General features: G+C 46.2%; 3 protein-coding genes across 8 annotated transcripts in view; 1 reads left to right on the top strand and 2 right to left on the bottom strand.

The window, feature by feature from the left end:
* nupr1b (nuclear protein 1b) overlaps positions 1 to 19267 on the bottom strand; it is a 66882-nt gene that overhangs the window by 22251 nt on the left and 25364 nt on the right. The gene's annotated exons all lie outside the window — the stretch shown is intronic.
* LOC128458218 (uncharacterized) lies at positions 524 to 9457 on the top strand. Of its 6 annotated transcripts, XM_053442982.1 has the most exons (13): positions 524 to 913; positions 3348 to 3454; positions 3588 to 3627; positions 3699 to 3733; positions 3871 to 3937; positions 5496 to 5551; positions 5928 to 5960; positions 7557 to 7620; positions 7713 to 7780; positions 7955 to 7984; positions 8160 to 8231; positions 8445 to 8524; positions 8592 to 9457. In XM_053442982.1, the coding sequence occupies exons 2-13, from the start codon at positions 3355 to 3357 to the stop codon at positions 8646 to 8648; spliced, it is 702 nt and encodes a 233-aa protein (XP_053298957.1). In that variant the 5' UTR covers positions 524 to 913; positions 3348 to 3354; the 3' UTR covers positions 8649 to 9457. The 6 variants fall into 6 exon arrangements, with proteins under 6 accessions (XP_053298957.1, XP_053298952.1, XP_053298956.1 ...); XM_053442977.1 differs by having other exon boundaries at positions 3351 to 3454; positions 8445 to 9457; XM_053442981.1 differs by having other exon boundaries at positions 8169 to 8231; positions 8445 to 9457.
* atxn2l (ataxin 2-like) lies at positions 9293 to 18765 on the bottom strand. The gene is made up of 23 exons (XM_053442987.1): positions 18448 to 18765; positions 17501 to 17561; positions 17195 to 17251; positions 16980 to 17051; positions 16714 to 16906; positions 15958 to 16076; positions 15689 to 15780; positions 15249 to 15455; positions 14937 to 15166; positions 14778 to 14855; positions 14439 to 14564; positions 14251 to 14322; positions 14099 to 14160; positions 13645 to 13934; positions 13424 to 13493; positions 13159 to 13320; positions 12956 to 13019; positions 12534 to 12700; positions 12324 to 12453; positions 11265 to 11374; positions 10822 to 10983; positions 10375 to 10543; positions 9293 to 10197 (listed from the first exon to the last, which is right to left on the bottom strand). The coding sequence occupies exons 1-23, from the start codon at positions 18462 to 18464 to the stop codon at positions 10139 to 10141; spliced, it is 2769 nt and encodes a 922-aa protein (XP_053298962.1). The 5' UTR covers positions 18465 to 18765; the 3' UTR covers positions 9293 to 10138.

The following is a 19267-nucleotide window of genomic DNA, read 5'->3' as shown; positions in this document are numbered from 1 at the left end:
TTTGTTTTTCTTCTTGCAAATTAAAAAGAACTACATTAAGAAAACATGTTTTTTGAATTAATGTCTAAGATAAGGAATTAAACTCCATTTTAAAATGTATTTTTGAACATTAAAGAAGACGAGTTGTTCATCAGGTTTATAGAATCACTTTCCTCCATTTGTCATCGCTGCAGCTCCTCTCTTCAGCCTCTGTCTCTAACACTTAGATTGAGCTCCTGTCTCTTTAAGACTCCACCTCCTGATGAAGCCCAGCTCTGATTGGTCAGCTGGTCCACTCTGCTCTGATTGGTCAGCTGCTGTAGAAAACGTTGCTTTACCTTGTTTGTATGATGCTAACGATTCTCATACGAACATCAGACCTGAAGAAACCGTCTGTAAACAACCTCCACTGGGATTTATGATTCTGTACTGCAGCCAGCCACCAGGGGGTGTCAGACACTGGCTTTGCCCCCCTCCCCCCTTGTGTCTCTGAATCTTCTCAGTAGAGGAGAGCAGGCGAGGGCGGAGGCGGCGGCCGGGGGGGGGGTGGTGCTCGGTGTGGTTTCCTGTGTGCAGGTGGAGGATGCTGCTCGGCTGCAGAAGGTTTCTGCAGCTTTGAAACCAGCGAAGCTTCGATCTGACTGAAGAAGCTTCTTCTGCACTTTGATGAACTCATCACACAATCTGGTGATGAAGAAGTTTCACACTCGTCAGGTTCATCTTCAATCAGCATCATGTTCTCAGCTGGTGGTCGCTGACATCACAGCCTCTGTGGCGGGAAATGAAACGAGGTGATTGGAGGAGAGGAGGAGGAGAGAGGGAGGAGGAGGAGGAGTGAAGGAAGTCGAGCGTGAAGAGAAACTTCAGACATGTCTGACGTTTGGTGACGGTAACGTCTCGTGGACAACGTCTCTGCTGCTGTCGTCCGTCTCAGGTCAGTTTACCTCTACTTCATCCAGGAGTCTTCCCAGCATGCACCTGGTGGCGACTGTTTGTTTTTATATAGACTTTATATAGTCCAACTTTTCCAACATGGACACCACACTGACAAATTATGAGACGAATTCTCACACCGAAGGTTCAGCATCGCGTACTACAGTCGATGTCCAGCAGGGGTCTGAGCAAGTTTATAAAGACCTCAGTGACTGTATATAAAGAGGATCAGTGACTGTATATAAAGAGGATCAGTGACTTTATATAAAGAGGATCAGTGACTGTATATAAAGAGGATCAGTGACTGTATATAAAGAGGATCAGTGACTTTATATAAAGAGGATCAGTGACTGTATATAAAGATGATCAGTGACTTTATATAAAGAGGATCAGTGACTGTATATAAAGAGGATCAGTGACTGTATATAAAGAGGATCAGTGACTGTATATAAAGATGATCAGTGACTGTATATAAAGATGATCAGTGACTGTATATAAAGAGGATCAGTGACTGTATATAAAGACGATCAGTGACTGTATATAAAGATGATCAGTTACTGTATATAAAGAGGATCAGTGACTGTATATAAAGAGGATCAGTGACTGTATATAAAGATGATCAGTGACTGTATATAAAGATGATCAGTGACTGTATATAAAGATGATCAGTGACTGTATATAAAGATGATCAGTGACTGTATATAAAGAGGATCAGTGACTGTATATAAAGATGATCAGTTACTGTATATAAAGATGATCAGTGACTTTATATAAAGAGGATCAGTGACTGTATATAAAGAGGATCAGTGACTTTATATAAAGATGATCAGTGACTGTATATAAAGATGATCAGTGACTGTATATAAAGATGATCAGTGACTGTATATAAAGATGATCAGTGACTTTATATAAAGAGGATCAGTGACTGTATATAAAGAGGATCAGTGACTTTATATAAAGATGATCAGTGACTGTATATAAAGATGATCAGTGACTGTATATAAAGATGATCAGTGACTGTATATAAAGATGATCAGTGACTGTATATATAAATTATCAGTTACTGTATATACAGATGATCAGTGACTGTATATAAAGCGGATCAGTGACTGTATATATAAATTATCAGTGACTGTATATACAGATGATCAGTGACTGTATATAAAGCGGATCAGTGACTGTATATATAAATTATCAGTGACTGTATATACAGATGATCAGTGACTGTATATAAAGCGGATCAGTGACTGTATATATAAATTATCAGTGACTGTATATACAGATGATCAGTGACTGTATATAAAGCGGATCAGTGACTGTATATATAAATTATCAGTGACTGTATATACAGATGATCAGTGACTGTATATAAAGATGATCAGTGACTTTATATACATGTATATAGAGCTAAAACTCACAAGATGGCCGCTGTTCACAGCGTTGAGTGAGGATCTGATTTGAAAGGATGAAGGTTCCAGATGAATAAAGATCTAGAATCTGGAACGTGAGTCACTGCAGAGTTCTGCTGCAGCTCGGTCTGATGAAGCTTCAGTTGAACCTCGTTTCCTTCCTGTGACTCACTCTGAGTTCAGGACGTAGATTCTATCACCTTCTTCTTCTTCTTCTTGTGTTAAAACCTGAAACCAGCAGTTTGTCGCCTAATTTGATCAAAGAACAACTTTAAGATGAGAAACAACTCGACAAACAAACAACGAGTTGTGTTGTAGTTTCTGTTCAAATCAACATGTTCACCAATGCTGTCATGTTTATTTTACCCAGAGTGCACTGGGACAACTGAGCTCTTATAAAACAATGATGGAAGTCAGTTTCTATAGAAATCTGACATTTGATTTATATGATATATATATATATATATATACTTCCCACTTTATAACTCAGTAACATTCAGGAGTTTCTGTCTCAGTCTCTAGTTTCAAGTCTTCTTCAAACAGCTGATGATCATTTAGAGTCAAACAGACCATAAAGCACCAGATGTGTTGGGGGGGAGGATACCACAGTGTGATTGACAGTTAGTACCGTCCAATGGGTGCAGGTGTAGGTGGGCGTTTCCTCCAGCTCTCAGTCAGGCTCCACCCCCTGCCCCTCCATATATGGTTACTTCTGGTTTCAAACTACCAAGATGACACTGAACAAGCCTCACAAACCACCAGGGGGCGTCACAGTCACGGTTACAGTGGACTCTTGTTTTTACTGAATGTGGATTAATCCTCCACTGAAACTAGTCCCTGAAATTCATCACTTCCTTCTGTTGTTCTACAAAATCACGGAGCTGCAGAATTTTATAGATTTCTTTAAACAGAGAAAGTCGACGAGTCACTGGACACATGAGGAATAAGATAAGAGTTTCTAACTGTTGAATACTTAAAGTATAAATAGTTTTGAATGGAGAGAATAAAAGTGTTTTCTGTCCTCAGAAGAATCATGACTTCCTGGTTCCTCGTGGTTCTGTCGGCTGCTCTGTCCGTCTCCTTCGTGGTTCTGGCGCTCGCCTGCGTGAACTGCTGGAGACGACGTCCACTGGGTGAGATCTTTATATACATACACATATATATATATATCTTTATATATATCTTTATATACAGGCCACTGGATGAGAGAACGACTCAGTTTATAATCTGTATATAATATACCCAGTGTCTCTTCCCTCTGACCAGTGTCCATCAGACAAACCCACGCCTCAGAGGACTACACACCGTGAGTCTCCATAAATTCACTATGATCATATTTTCTCACTTTTATTTGACTGTTTTCTTTTCTTCTCTCAGATCCACAGAGTTCCGAGTCAGAGTCATCCACCCAAGTGAGAAAAAACATACAACACACATTTAAAATAGAAATAAAACATGAATGATGAAATTCTTCTCATGAATAATAACTTTTGTTTGATGAAAACACGACAGAACTTGATCTGCTCTCCATGACTCTCTCTCTTTTCAGTGCAGCCGAGCAGTGACCTGAACTCCATCCGCTCAGCTCCTCACCTGCTGTCCCCCCCCAGAGTCCTGTGAGTCCCCCCCCCTCACACAGCACATCTGGGTCACATCTGTCCAGTCCGTAGACCGGACACAAACCAGTCTGTAGACCGGGGATAAACCAGTCCGTAGACCGGAGACAAACCAGTCCGTAGAGCGGAGACAAACCAGTCCGTAGACTGGGGATAAACCAGTCCGTAGACCGGAGACAAACCAGTCCGTAGAGCGGAGACAAACCAGTCCGTAGACCGGGGATAAACCAGTCCGTAGACCGGGGATAAACCAGTCCGTAGACCGGAGACAAACCAGTCCGTAGACCGGAGATAAACCAGTCCGTAGACCGGAGACAAACCAGTCCGTAGACCGGAGACAAACCAGTCCGTAGACCGGAGACAAACCAGTCCGTAGACAGGAGACAAACCAGTCCGTAGACAGGAGACAAACCAGTCCGTAGACCGGAGACAAACCAGTCCGTAGACCGGAGACAAACCAGTCCGTAGACAGGAGACAAACCAGTCCGTAGACAGGAGACAAACCAGTCCGTAGACCGGAGACAAACCAGTCCGTAGACCGGAGACAAACCAGTCCGTAGACAGGAGACAAACCAGTCCGTAGACAGGAGACAAACCAGTCCGTAGACAGGAGACAAACCAGTCCGTAGACCGGAGACAAACCAGTCCGTAGACCGGAGACAAACCAGTCCGTAGACCGGAGACAAACCAGTCCGTAGACCGGAGACAAACCAGTCCGTAGACCGGGGGCAAACCAGTCCGTAGACCAGGGGCAAACCAGTCCGTAGACCGGAGACAAACCAGTCCGTAGACCAGGGGCAAACCAGTCCGTAGACCAGGGGCAAACCAGTCCGTAGACCGGAGACAAACCAGTCCGTAGACCAGGGGCAAACCAGTCCGTAGACCAGGGGCAAACCAGTCCGTAGACCGGAGACAAACCAGTCCGTAGACCGGAGACTCACCAGTCCGTAGACCGGAGACAAACCAGTCCGTAGCCCGGAGACAAACCAGTCCGTAGAGCGGAGACAAACCAGTCCGTAAACCGGAGACAGACCAGTCCGTAGACCGGAGACAAACCAGTCCGTAGAGCGGAGACAAACCAGTCCGTAGACTGGAGACAAACCAGTCCGTAGAGCGGAGACAAACCAGTCCGTAGACCGGAGACAAACCAGTCCTTAGAGCGGAGACAAACCAGTCCGTAGACTGGAGACAAACCAGTCCGTAGAGCGGAGACAAACCAGTCCGTAGACTGGAGACAAACCAGTCCGTAGAGCGGAGACAAACCAGTCCGTAGACCAGGGGCAAACCAGTCCGTAGACCAGTCCGTACGGAGAAACCAGTTGGACAAACCAGGGAGATCCTCTGGACTTTTTCAGCTTCTGGTTCTGGTCATTTACACAAACTGTTACTAAACCTGAGAATCAAATCATTTAAATGATAACGAGAAGTCGTTCAGAGCATCAAACCAACGTGTCTCACTGTATTTCATCTATAATGTAAAACATAAACCTAGTACATGTTATGATGGTTTCAGTGATGATGGTTTCTGAGATGAAAACAGTTTGTTTAATCTGCTCAGCTCATCTGCAGATGGAACTCAGCGGAGTCACAGATCCTTCACTCCAACAGAAACTGGTGAGACTCTCTTCAAGTTTTCATCTTCTTCGTTAAGTAAAGTCAGGATTAATAAATCCTGTTAGTCCGGAAGTTCTCTTCCCTCTGTTCTTAATTCAGATGTCAACTAGAGGAGAATGTTCCTCCAGCGAGGCTGAACAATCCCACATGTTGGTTCTCACAGTAGAAATAACCTCTGATCATCTAAATCATGTATTTGTCATAAAATATAAACTGTGAAATAAAGATCTTTGTTTTAAAAAGAAAACATGATGTTGCAATGTTTAAAAAAGAGAAAGAAGATCTTGGATCCAGCTGATCCTTCACTTCACTGATTGTTAAGCTTCTGTGTCAAACTCTTTGAAAGTTCTAAAGTGTGACTTCCTGTTTCCCACAGACAGTAACCCCAGTTATGAGAATCCAGCAGACGGTAAAATCTCTTTAACGTTGATTTTCAGTTTGACACATGAACCTGAACGTTCCATCACTTTGAGCTGCTGATCTTGGTTGGTTGACTGGTTGGTTGACTGGTTGGTTGACTGGTTGGTTGACTGGTTGGTTGACTGGTTGGTTGACTGGTTGACTCGTTGGTTGGTTGACTGGTTGGTTGACTGGTTGACTGGTTGGTTGGTTGGTTGGTTGGTTGACTGGATGGTTGACTGGATGATTGACTGGTTGACTGATTGGTTGGTTGACTGGTTGACTGGTTGGTTGGTTGGTTGACTGGATGGTTGACTGGATGATTGACTGGTTGACTGATTGGTTGGTTGACTGGTTGACTGGCTGGTTGGTTGACTGATTGGTTGGTTGGTTGACTGGATGGTTGACTGGATGATTGACTGGTTGACTGATTTGTTGGTTGACTGGTTGGTTGGTTGACTGACTGGTTGGTTGGTTGACTGGATAGTTGACTGGATGATTGACTGGTTGACTGATTGGTTGGTTGACTGGTTGATTGGTTGACTGGTTGGTTGACTGACTGACTGTCTGGAGCTCAGTGTGATTTGTTGACTGGTTGGTTGGTTAGTGTGTTGATTGGTTGGTTGACTGGTTGGTTGACTGGTTGGTTGACTGACTGACTGTCTGGAGCTCAGTGTGGTTTGTTGACTGGTTGGTTGGTTAGTGTGTTGATTGGTTGGTTGACTGGTTGGTTGACTGGTTGGTTGACTGGTTGGTTGACTGACTGACTGTCTGGAGCTCAGTGTGGTTTGTTGACTGGTTGGTTGGTTGACTGGTTGGTTGACTGGTTGACTGGTTGACTCGTTGGTTGGTTGACTGGTTGGTTGGCTGGTTGGTTGGTTGACTGATTGGTTGGTTGACTGATTGGTTGGTTGACTGGATGGTTGACTGGTTGATTGGTTGACTGGTTGGTTGACTGACTGACTGTCTGGAGCTCAGTGTGGTTTGTTGACTGGTTTGTTGACTGGTTGGTTGACTGGTTGGTTGACTGGTTGGTTGACTGGTTGGTTGACTGGTTGGTTGACTGACTGACTGTCTGGAGCTCAGTGTGATTTGTTGACTGGTTGGTTGGTTAGTGTGTTGATTGGTTGGTTGACTGGTTGGTTGACTGACTGACTGTCTGGAGCTCAGTGTGGTTTGTTGACTGGTTGGTTGGTTAGTGTGTTGATTGGTTGGTTGACTGGTTGGTTGACTGGTTGGTTGACTGGTTGGTTGACTGACTGACTGTCTGGAGCTCAGTGTGGTTTGTTGGATGGTTGGTTGGTTAGTGTGTTGACTGGTTGGTTGACTGGTTGGTTGACTGGTTGATTGGTTGACTGGTTGGTTGACTGACTGACTGTCTGGAGCTCAGTGTGGTTTGTTGACTGGTTGGTTGGTTAGTGTGTTGACTGGTTGGTTGACTGGTTGGTTGACTGGTTGGTTGACTGACTGATTGGTTGGTTGACTGATTGGTTGGTTGACTGGATGGTTGACTGGTTGATTGGTTGACTGGTTGGTTGACTGACTGACTGTCTGGAGCTCAGTGTGGTTTGTTGGATGGTGGCTGAGCTGCTCTTGTTCTGGACAGGACCTGATTACGTGAACCCGGATCCTGACCTTCCTGACAGTGATGTAGAAGATCCAGGCTACATGTAGGTCGACCCTTTCCAACTGGTTTCTGGACTTCAATTCATTTCTTCACAGAATCAAATCCTCATCATCTTCTCCTCTTCTTCCTCTGCAGCATCGTGATCCCCGGCTGTGAAGCGCTCGCGTCGTCCAATCAGAGCCGAGCCTCTTCGCCCAGTTCAGGTTTGAAAACAGTGTCACAGATTCAGAAACCTCCTGGTGAAGCTGCCTCTTTCGTTAATGAGCTGTTTCATCTGGTTCTTCATCTGGAGACTCGTCCTCGGTTCCTCTGAGAGATCTGTGCCTTCATGTCTCCAGGACGATCTGACTGATCAGCTGTTTGTTTTTTATCCTCAGACGTTCGACACGATTACGTGAACCTCGGAGGTGACGATTTATTTTCTGATTCTAAAGGACATTTCAGTTTTTTTGTACTATGATGATTTCATTACTGCAACTGTCTCTTCCTCTAAAATGTACTAAGATACGATTAGTGATTAATCAGTTGATAAATCCTCTAAACTCATTTCAACAATATTCCTGTGAATTCACATCGAAGAAGAAGAAGAAGAAGAAGAAGAAGAGGAATCTGAATACCAAGATTACCTGAATGTGGATCCCCAGCTCTCTCAGAGTGAGTTAGAGATCCGTCTTCTCTTCTGACGTTGGACACGAGTCCTCGTCTGTCTCAGGTGCTGGACGCTGACCTTCAGCTCCACTTTGAGTCGTATTGTTTCATGTTTCAAACATCAGTAAAACAATCAGTCAGACGAGTTGAGATCAAACTGTGAGGAGCAGATCCTCACGAGGCTGGAGAACCTGAGTGTGTTTTCCTGTTGGTCCTCAGAAGCAGCAGCAGAGTCGTCGGGTCACAGCGACACCGACTCCGACGAGGACGTGGAAGGAAACTACGTCAACCAGCCTCCGGTCAGTTTGATCCCTGGAGCTTCTCTTCCTCAGGAAGCAGCTGTTCACTCTCTCTTCTTCCTTCCAGATGATCCAATCACCTCAGAGCCTGATGGGACGCAGACTGACGGACAGAAACCAGTGATCACAGACCAGTGATCACAGACCAGTGATCACAGACCAGTGATCGGCCCCTGACCACAGTGAGATTCTCTAACACCACGTTGCCTCCATGATGTTTAAATCACCTGTGGATGAAAAACGACTCGACTGGAAAAGTGAAACTTGAGCTCGTCTCAAGTTTAAATGTCTAAGATTTTCCTTAAAGTCCCAGTAAAAGTTTCCTTCAAATCAAAACAGCTGCACAAAGTAAGTTTCCTCCAAAGAATTCTCATTAGAGTTTAAATTTGTATATTCGATCAAATTAAACGTTAGTTTGATGAAGAAGGACAATATGAGTCGCCCCCTGGTGGCTGGCTGTATTAGAGTTCATGAACCCCTCCTCCATGTTAGCAGATGGGACTTGGACCAATGTAAAAGTCAAAGTTTTTTTTTTTTTTTAGCGTTAGTTAATATAAAAAAATTGTATTTGTCTAAAGGTTTCAACATTTCTTCCTTTTCTTCTATTCATCTTTTATTTTGTTGCTGTAAATGTGTGTTTCTCCCCCACTAAGGGAAACTTCTGTACCAGTTCAACCAGTGAAGGAGAAGCTACCTGCTCCTTCTTCACCTGATTCATTTCCCCCCCGGTGTAGGTCTGACGTCACCGGAGGTTTAGAGGAACCGACGTGTTTCACTGACTTTACTGACAAATCCTGAGAATGTCTTAATATACAATGATTTTTCATCCGTGTATTTATGTTGTTAACTTGTTTTCTGTGGATATGAAATTCAACTGTGACACACAAATGTAACTACAAGTCAATTAAACCTTAAACCAAACTGTCAAATCTATGAGAATCCATTTCTCTGATCTTTCACTCATCGATATCATTTCAACTGTTGCACAACTGGAAATAAAGATGGACGACATGATGGCCGCCAAAACATCTGGATCGCCCCCTGGTGTCTGGCTGCAGTATAGATTATAAACCCCTCCTCCATGTTAACAGATGGGACGTGGGCTAAATAAAAACAACCTCAAAGTGGACGTTAAATAAAGTTTGTTCACGTGTTTCTGATCAGTTTGGTTTCAATCACTTATTTGATGATATAACAACAGGCTGAGACTGACTCCTGATTGGTCGAGAGCGTGGATACAGTGACAGACTCCAAATGACGTCATCACCACAACATGGCAGTGCTCGTTTCACAGATATCTAGTTTGTGGTCGTGATACAAACGTTGTAAATTGAATCAAAGGTTTTTTTTCCAGTGGTTTTATTATTAATGAACTGGTTTCGTCTGTAAAAGGTCAGAAGAGGGACGGGGAGGAAAAAAACAATGTTTCCAAAAAGTTTCAGCAGTTAGTGTCTTCACTCCAGCTTCAAGTCCTCGTGTGGAAACTGTCTGTTCTTGTGTTTAGAATCTGTCAGCGTGTCTAAAACATACGGTTAAAACAGGGTAATCTGATGTGGAAGGTGGGAATGTTGCTCGGGCGCCATCGCTCCTGAATCCAGATGTGACGAGGACAGTTCAGTTTGTGGAGGGATGAAAGGACAGCTGCTGGGTCGGGTGAGCCTGGAGCTGAAGAGCTGAGACAACACACCAGACCAGGGATCAGCACTTCATATGAAGTCAGTTATTCACAAAACGAGCCAGGCTAATGTTCCCCTCCGTTTCCAGTCTTTATGCTAAGCTAATTTTCTCTCATGATGTATTTCTACTGTTAAGAGTTTAAACTTTGTTGTGGCGCAGAGTGTGTGTTTCACCTTGGGCTGGTCCGATGTAGAAGTGTTGTGGCGCCCCCTGTTGGGTCGGCTGGCCGTGTTGGGGGTTGGAGCTGCCGCCCTGCTGGGGGGGTGCGTAGTGTAGCATGAGGGGCGGGGGGCCGTGGCCGGCAGAGTGGTGGGGTCCTGACATGCCTCCAGTGACGTGAGCCTGTGAGGGACAAACAAAACAACATCTTTTACATTTTCACAGACTTCTCAGATTCCTGTGTCCTCTTTGAAAAGCTCCTGTGTGTTGAAGTGGCTGATGTTCATGAGTGTGTGAGTGTGTGAGTGTGTGAGTGTGATGAGTGTGTGAGGTTTGGAGCAGTTTGGTTTAATGTGAGACCAACGTCCTTCTGGTTTTATCACTTTGTCTGTAAAACACAAACTCCTCATCCTGAGACAAACACCCTGAACAGACAAACATCTCCAGCAGCGTTGTTGGACCTGAGTGAGCTGGCCCATGGAGGGGAAGCCGTGGGACAGCGGCTGGTGGCCCGGGAGGCTGAACCCCTGCATGGCGTAGGAGGCCTGAGGGGAGCTGTGGCCCTGCGGAGCCGACAGACCTGCAGAGTGAAACATGGACTGAGGCTGAGGGCCCCCGAGACCCTGAGAGGAGAGAAACACGAGCCTGGTCAGATAGAGTCAGGACTCGATGCAGAAGAGGTTCATCATCCTCAAACATCACTCGACTTATTCTTTGTTTTTATTAAAAAGCATTTATAAAACCTTATCAAATTGAATCATGTAAAAGCTATGGATCTCATTCTACAGTACTGCGTTTGAATTAGAACCGATGAGCATTTCTGTTCATATTTTATTTAAGTTTGATATAGTTGGTTGACGAGTTTTCATTTAACATAAAGTTGATGTTTGAACGAGGCACCTACGTGAGAGAGTCCTGGACTGGGAGACGTGTGCTGGGGTTGATTCCCAGTGGGCGTGCTGGAGGGCTGAGGAGGAAGCATGGAGCTGGAGTGGTGAGAGAACGACTGAGGAGCTGAACACCAGGAAACAGATAGAAATTCATTTTTAGTTTAACAGTTATTAAAAGAACTTGACTGTGTTCGACCCAGTCCATCGTTCCTGGCTCATCGGCGGCCCCTGCTGGACACACCACAGAACAGCAGCTCACTACACGTGTGTGTGTGTGTGTGTGTGTGTGTGTGTGTGTGTGTGTGTGTGTGTGTGTGTGTGTGTGTGTGTGTGTGTGTCCCCCCCCCCCCCCCCCCCCCGCTTTGTGCCTGGAACACTTCTATTTACTTTTCTCATTAATGACTTTGTCTGAAACAGTAAATATTTACTTTTTGAAAACTTTTCTCAGACGTTTTCCTGTAAAACCTCAAATGATTAAATTTATTGTTTTTAATCTGTCGATTAATTGTCAAATCATTTCAGTTCTAATCTGAACAGAAGCTTCTCAACTTTCTGTTCATCACGTTTTCTGATGATCAGTGAAATGATTTGGATCAGAGACCTGAAGTCTGTCTCCAGCCGAGCAGCAGCACAACCATTCATTCATTATTCACTCGTCCATTAACCTGAGGTTTATCTTCCCAGCTCCTCATAAATACTTTATCACACATTAATTGATTGAAAGGTCAAAGAAGGAATCTGCATGTTTATTAAATATTTATCTGGAGGTTCAGTTTTCACCGGTTGTTTGTTTATCGGCAGGATAAAGCAAAATCATGATTCTGGTTTCCAGTGAACTTGGTGGAAGACGTGAGCTGAATGTTTTTTAACACTGATTATTCAGAGAATAATTCATAAATCTAGACGAACAAAATCCAGAGATGTTTAGAGATAGAATGTGCAGGAAAAAACCCCCCGAATATATTGGATTTAAATGGGTTTTCATATTCATTAAGTTAATGAGATGTTTAATAAAAACCATCTAGTCCAAACCCAGATATGTGATATGATTCCTCCCCCCCCCCCCCGCTTACCGTACATGGCCTGCTGTGGCCCCTGCTGGCCCTCGGCCTGGCCGGGGAACTGGGGGCCAGGGCCCATCTGCTGAGGAGGGGCCCCAGACGTCAGCATCCGAGGGCCCCCCTGCAGCATCGAGTAAACTGTCTGGAAATTTCAAGAACAGAATTTATTTTTAATTCAAGTCAAAGATTTTATGATCAATTCAGAGGAAAAAAGACAAGCACCTGTCCGTGATGGTAGGGGGACATGGCCTGGATCACCTGACCGTACTGCAGGTAGGACATCGGGTACGGAGACGCCACCAGGGGGGGCCCGGCTGCCGAGGCGGCCGCTGACATCAGGGAGGAGGCCGCGGAGGCGTGGTGATCCGGGCGGGGGCCCACCAGCGGAGCTGAAACCAGTCGACCAGGACCATTACAAGCATGTTGCCACCATGAGGTAGAGTGATTACACTAAATACATTAATGCAACATGTCAAGTAATGATTTATTGCTGCTGTGGATTCTGTTCTGGTCCCAGATTCAGTGAGTTAGTCTTTAAAACCTCACTTTGATGAACTGTCCCCATTAAAAGAATCTGAATTAGCAGTTAGCACCGAACACACAGAGGACTGATAATGTGTGTGTGTGTGTGTGTGTGTGTGTACCTTTGGGTCTAGGGTACTTCCCCTGGTTCACAGCTGACATCGTGTACTGGTACATCTGTGGAGCCTGAGGAAACAGACAGATTTCCTCTGAAGTGATTTTCTGAGACGACATTCACACCTGGTTCCAACACGTGTCTCAGGTGTGATGTCTCTCAGGACAGACGTTAATACCAAGTGTCCCAGTGAGCTGAAGTGATTCCCACCTGGATGGAGTGTCCTTGAATGGTGATGGGGGACATGTAGGACAGGTAGTGCCCGGGGGGGCTGCTGTAGAGAGCGCAGCCTCCCTGTGGTCCTGGGGAGGGCAGCAGCACCGAGGGGCTGGGGGGGGTCGGCCGAGGAGGAGTCGGCGTCGTCGCAGGTTTCTGTCAAAAATCAAATCTCTTTGTTTCAAACTGGTTCTCACAGAAAACCAGTGAAATCTAATTCTGTAACAATGTGTGAACCAGTGAGTTGGTTTCTACAAACCATCGCTGAGTTTCCTTTGATGGGGAGAAACTCTTTTGCATTTGGATTCAGTGTCGAGATTTTCACTTGTCTGCAAAAAACAACAACATTCAGCTACAAACAGACACGATTAAAGAAATCAAATATATTTCAACTTTAGAGTTTCTTGAACCTACAGGTGCAGTAACAAACCTTTGGCCACTAGGGGTCTCTAAATCAAAACACTGATGTGTGTTACTTACACTGCAGCCGTCTCTGCTGGCTCACTGCTGTCCTCACCACTGCGGGGGGGCGGCAGGGGGGCCCCGACCTGTGGCCCCTCCGGCCCCGAGGCCTGGGGGCCGGGCAGAAGATTCAGAGCACTGGTGTTGGTGGGAGCTGCCTCTGTGGTAAGGGGGGCGACAGGTTTCGGTGGAGCCGGGGAGGATGAGGAGGAAGAGGAGGAGGAGGGTGAGGAGGAGGAAGAGGGGGAGGAGGAGGGGGGCGGGGCTGCAGATGACGGAGTCGCTGAGGAGGAGAAGCTCGGCTGCAGCTGAGACACAGAAGAGAACAAACACAAAAACAACCGACTAAATAAAGATGGACGACAAGTATCCAGGTCCCACAGGTACACGCCCTCGACCAATCAGGAGCCAGTGTCAGCTGTCAATCACTATGTGTGAGGACATGTTGAACCCTCAAACCGAGCCCTCTTACCCGGAACTCTTTCCCAAACTTGCGGAGCTCGTCCAGCTGAGATCTCTGCTGAACCGTGTGCCCTGTGAGGAAGACACCGAGGAAGAGGAGTTCACAAACATTCCTCCCTTTCATTAGATAGACTTTCAGATTTTCTCTCATGAGAGTTTTACCTTTGCTGCTCTTCACTTCCAGTGGAGCCGACAAACTCTCCGCTCGCTCTTTAGCTGCTAAGATTTCATTCACTGTGGGCGAACGAGAAGAATCTGCATTTACTGACTCGAGGATCCAAACACTTAATCATTCAATTTAAAGTACAAATGTTTCTTTACAACCTGAAATAACAACTTGAACGTCTCACCATCTACGGGGAAGAGAGGGGTGGGGTCGGAGGGTTTGGTGGCGCTGGGGGGGGAGGAGTCCAGGTAGGCGGGGACAGTCAAGGGGAGGTCCTGGGGAGGGGCCTCTGGTTTTGGAGGACGAGCCACTTGGAAACAAGAGAGAGCAGGAAGTGATGTGATCATGTGACCAAACACACAGAGGAATATGAAACGTCTGCATTTTTTTCTAGAACACTGACACATGAGGAATTGTGTGTGTGTGTGTGTGTGTGTGTGTGTGTGTGTGTGTGTGTGTGTGTGTGTGTGTGTGTGTGTGTGTGTGTGTGTGTGTGTGTGTGTGTGTGTGTGTGTGTGTGTACCTGCAGGAGCGGACTGGCAGTTCAGGGGTCGCAGGTTTCTCTGAAGTCTCTGGGATTTTGGGGAAGTTCTCAACACAACTGTAGAAGAGATTCAAGCGGTCAGGACAGATACACACACACACAGACACACACTCACACTCACACACACGCACACTATACCTCCATTAACAGACGTGCGGCTGGTGTTGGCCAGCGCCTGCGGATGTGAGAGGGAGTGTGGGAGGATGTGATTGGTGCAGGGCGGGCTGCCGGCTGCAGGCGGGCTGCTCTGGGGGGGGTGAGGGGAGGAGGAGCCGGGGGGCGGGTGCCTGGAGGAGGTCGGACCTCCGGACCTCACGCTGCCGGCGGACGGGCCGGTCTCTCTGGACCTGGGAACGTATTTACCATCCCTGAACGGTGGGGAGAGAACTGCTTCAGTCGATTGGAGGAAGTTGTGTTTTCACCTCCATCTCTCGCTGGTGAAGCTCTTACCTGACGCTGGAGGAGAATCCCTCTCTCGCCCGCTCCTCCCTCTCTCGGACCACGGAGCTGAACTTCTCCTCCTCGCTCCGGCCCTCGTCGTTCTCCAGAGAAACCCTCTGGCGGTACTGCAGGCCGCCCTCGATCTCGCTGGCGAGCCGAGACGCTCGCGCTTCCCGCTGCCGGTAAACCTCAGAGCTCCCCCTCTCCAGAGGCATGCTGGGAAGGGCCAGGACAGTCAGGGCGTCAAGTGGGGACTTATTTGACTGACACATTCAATTTCATTTCATCTTGATCCTAATTCCCTATAAATCTTTTATTTTATTCAACCTAAACTTAAAGTCCCAGTGAACCAACATTACAGCGGGGGGGGGGGGGGGGTTCTGGAAAGAACTGGAGAGTCGGGTAGTGGAGAGGTCCTTGAACATTGGGGGGGGGGGGGTGTTACTCACGTGTACATGGAGAGGCTGGAGTCGTACGTGGACTTGATGCCGTACGCCTCCTCGTTCAGTTTGAACATCTCACTGGCGTCCCAGCCGTTTGACTGACAAGAGGAACGAGGACAGAACAGTCAGAATCCTGGAGTCTTGAGCCTGACACTGACTTTGCACTTTAAGGGTCAATTGTGGGTTCAGACAGATTTAACTTATTTTGTAACGTATGCGATCTGTGTATGTATTTGTGTATCTGTGTGTGTGTGTGTGTCTGTGTGTGTCCTCACGTTGTCCGACTCCAGCTCGAAGTTTTCTCCGTTCCCGCCTCCGTCCCACCGCTGCAGCACCTTCTCCCTGTGATCCCCGTTCACCCGCGACGAGCTGATGGACGAGTCAGTGAATGTGTCTGTACACAAACACACAAAATAAAATCAACACACACACATTAAATCAACTCAATACAACTTTAAACCGTAAACCAGCAGCTTGGTTAAAGTGAGTCTGATGTTTAATGTGAAACAGAAAGTTTCCTCCTCCTCTCCCTGAGCGTCTGTGACTCTGCTGAGTGGGTTCCATCTCCTGTGAGAACAACTGACTGAGAGTCACAGACACAACCAGCTGCAGCTGAAGAGTGAAGCTGAACTGAGATCAGTTAAAAACACTCTGAAGTTGTTAACAACCAGAGTTTATCTCCAGTATTCAGCAGGAAACTGTGAAACATGAAGAATTCTGATCAGAGTTTGGTGGATTTGTTCCAGCTGCAGCTCTTCAGGTCCAGGAAGCAGAGGATCATGGGTAATATCCAGTGGGAGGACAGTCAGAGTCAACACATAGAGACAGAGTGAGTCACCGTGTGGCGCTGCAGGGGGCGCTGTTGCTCAGTTACAGTTACATAGTGCTTGAATGTGTTGACAGTGAACATTGTGTGTTATCTGCTGCACGTTGTTGACGTTGTGTGAAGTTCAGGTTCAACGTGAGTTTCAGTTTCTCTGTTTCGATGCCGACACAAAGCTTCTGGTTTCACTTCCTCTGAGTCTGTTTACCTCTGACAGCAAAGTTCAGATCCACATCTCTGCAGGTCATGGTGACCAGGTCGGTCGGGCTGAAGATCATCGTGTCAGTGATCTCCTCGATTTTGGGCGCAGAGGACGGAGCTCCTCCCCCTCCTCCCTCCTCACCTCCCCCACCTCCATCTCCGTCACTGCATTTATGAACAGCGTCCACAGCCAGCTCACACTGCCCGACAGAGGAGAACACACAGATCAGTCAGAGTGAAGCGAGCGGCGGGGGGGGGTGCAGTGTGTTTTACCTGTGAGCTCAGAGTCTTGAAGATTCCCTCGTACACGGCTCCGTTCTTCACCCGCACGTCGCAGGTGGAGCCCTGTGAGCAGCCGGAGGCAAACGGGAGAATCAACATCAACCTGCCGGACAGCGACTGAGAGCGAGTATATACTGTATATATATATATATATATATATATATATATATATATATATATATATATACTGAGGAGCGGCTACTCACCACGACGGCTGTGAGGAAGTGAAGCATGCGGGCGTTGTTATAAACACCTTCAAACACCTGGAAGTAGAAGTCAGTGTCAACCACGACAGGATTAATCATTTATGTTATTGTCAATTCAGAGAACTGGTGTTTGTGATCAGATGCAGCTCGATTGGCTTTGAGGGAATCTACTGATGTTCTCGTTTAATCTCCAATTGAAGATCTGCTTCTCATTATTCTCCCTGACAACAACAACAACAACAACAAAATAAACCCTGTCATGTGATCAGCTGCTCAGAACAAAGAGTGGAACGAGGCTCTACTCACCAGGCTGCTGCCGGCGGGAGGGGACTGAGTCTGTGCCGGTGGTTTCATTGTGTTTCTCGTCCTGCAGAGGGTGAACACATGATGATGATAATAATAATAACAATAATGATATCTATATTTACATAGCTCTTCTCAAATCATTGGTTACCAAGTGCTCCACAACAGATTAACAACAAAAAGACTAAACATGTGACAGACGACTCATCACAATGAGGGAACGCGACACGACAAAGTACCTTTCACGCTTTGGCTCAAAGGAAACTTGTTTCCTCCGGCAGCTCGTTCCAGAGCCTCAGACTCGTGTTTCTAAAACTCGGTCCCAGAAAGCAGCTGTGATAGTTTCTATTTTTCAGATCTAACATCTGTATTAATAATCTTCCGTTGATAAAAACCCTTTTAGAGACAGAACGTCCATGACGATCCAACTGGAGCCACCAGTTGTGAAAGCAGGCTTCATGTAAACAGACAGGTCTCCGGCAGGGGGCGGAGTTTCTCTGTTTGTGTCACTGGAGCCAAAGAACAACATTTTAGTTTAGTTTAATTTAACTGGAGACAATTCTGAGACTTCCGGGTTCGAACAATCACAACGAGCCTGTGAACAGCTCCTGAACTCAGTGGTGTCAGATGAAGCTACAAGCTAAAGCTAAAGCTTCTCAGAGAACAATAACAACAAGCCTGACACTGACTGAGCTAACGGGCTAACAGCTAACAGGACAGTCTCTCTGTCAGTCTCTCTGTCTGTGTCTGTCTCTGTCTGTCTCTCTCTCTCTCCCTGTCTGTGTGTCTCTGTCTGTGTCTGTCTGTCTCTGCGGCTTCTGTCCAAAACGACCTCAGAGAATGAGCACAGAGCACCTAGCTAGCTGAGCTAACGTTAGCTCAGACAAACGCAGACGCGCCCCGCTGGTTCACACGGTGACGACATGAGGAGGTGTCAGGTGGGTTCGTACTGTTTGCTCATGAGCATCCCGGTGATTCCGTTAATCCGGTGAATCCCGTTAATCCGGTGATGCGGCTCGGAAGAAGTTCGAGGCCGAAGCAGATGAGCCGTACGCTGCACCACAACAACAAAACACGGCGCCGGGTTCGTTCGATCTGGGCCAGCGCTGCTGCCACTGGAGCGCGGGGCGGCTCCACTCCTCACTCCACCGATAGAAAATCATAAAATCATCAAATCAGATGATTCCTCATTTTCACCGTTAGAGGCTTCACAGGCGGTGACGTCATAAGTTAGCTTGATGCAGATCGGCAGGAATGTTTTAAATATGAGCAGTAATCACAGCGGGCTGAGCCGGTGAAGATAACATGCATACTGATGTCAAACCCCGCCCACCGATCTTATGTAGGCTCTGATTGGACGAAATACAAGTCACTCACTTGACACCTTCTCTCTCATTGGTTGATAAAACGTCACCTTTTAGCTTCAAAAACCGATTATTTGCTTCAATCTAAATCAAGAGATTTGATAAAATATTTATATTTAAAAAATACCTTAATTAATTATAATTATTTTACTTAATTAATTTACTTATATTTCAACAAAAACACAAATGTTCTTTCTAAACCCTTTTTCTCAATTATTAGTGTTTTCAAATTTCTTTATTAAATGAAAATAGAAGTTATCAATATCATATTAGCACTAAACTTTTGAGGAAATAATGTACTTTACAGAGAAAAACGAGATGTTATGATTGACAGCTCAGCCCCTTCAGCCACGCCTCCACTCCGAGATCACTGCCGCACACTCTAACTCTAAATGACGTCATCCGC

The sequence above is a fragment of the Pleuronectes platessa genome, chromosome 16, assembly GCF_947347685.1.
Source record: "Pleuronectes platessa chromosome 16, fPlePla1.1, whole genome shotgun sequence".
In the NCBI taxonomy this organism is placed as follows: Eukaryota; Metazoa; Chordata; class Actinopteri; order Pleuronectiformes; family Pleuronectidae; genus Pleuronectes; species Pleuronectes platessa.
The sequence above is the reverse complement of the archived record's forward strand: the minus strand, read 5'-3'. Positions and strand labels throughout refer to the sequence as shown.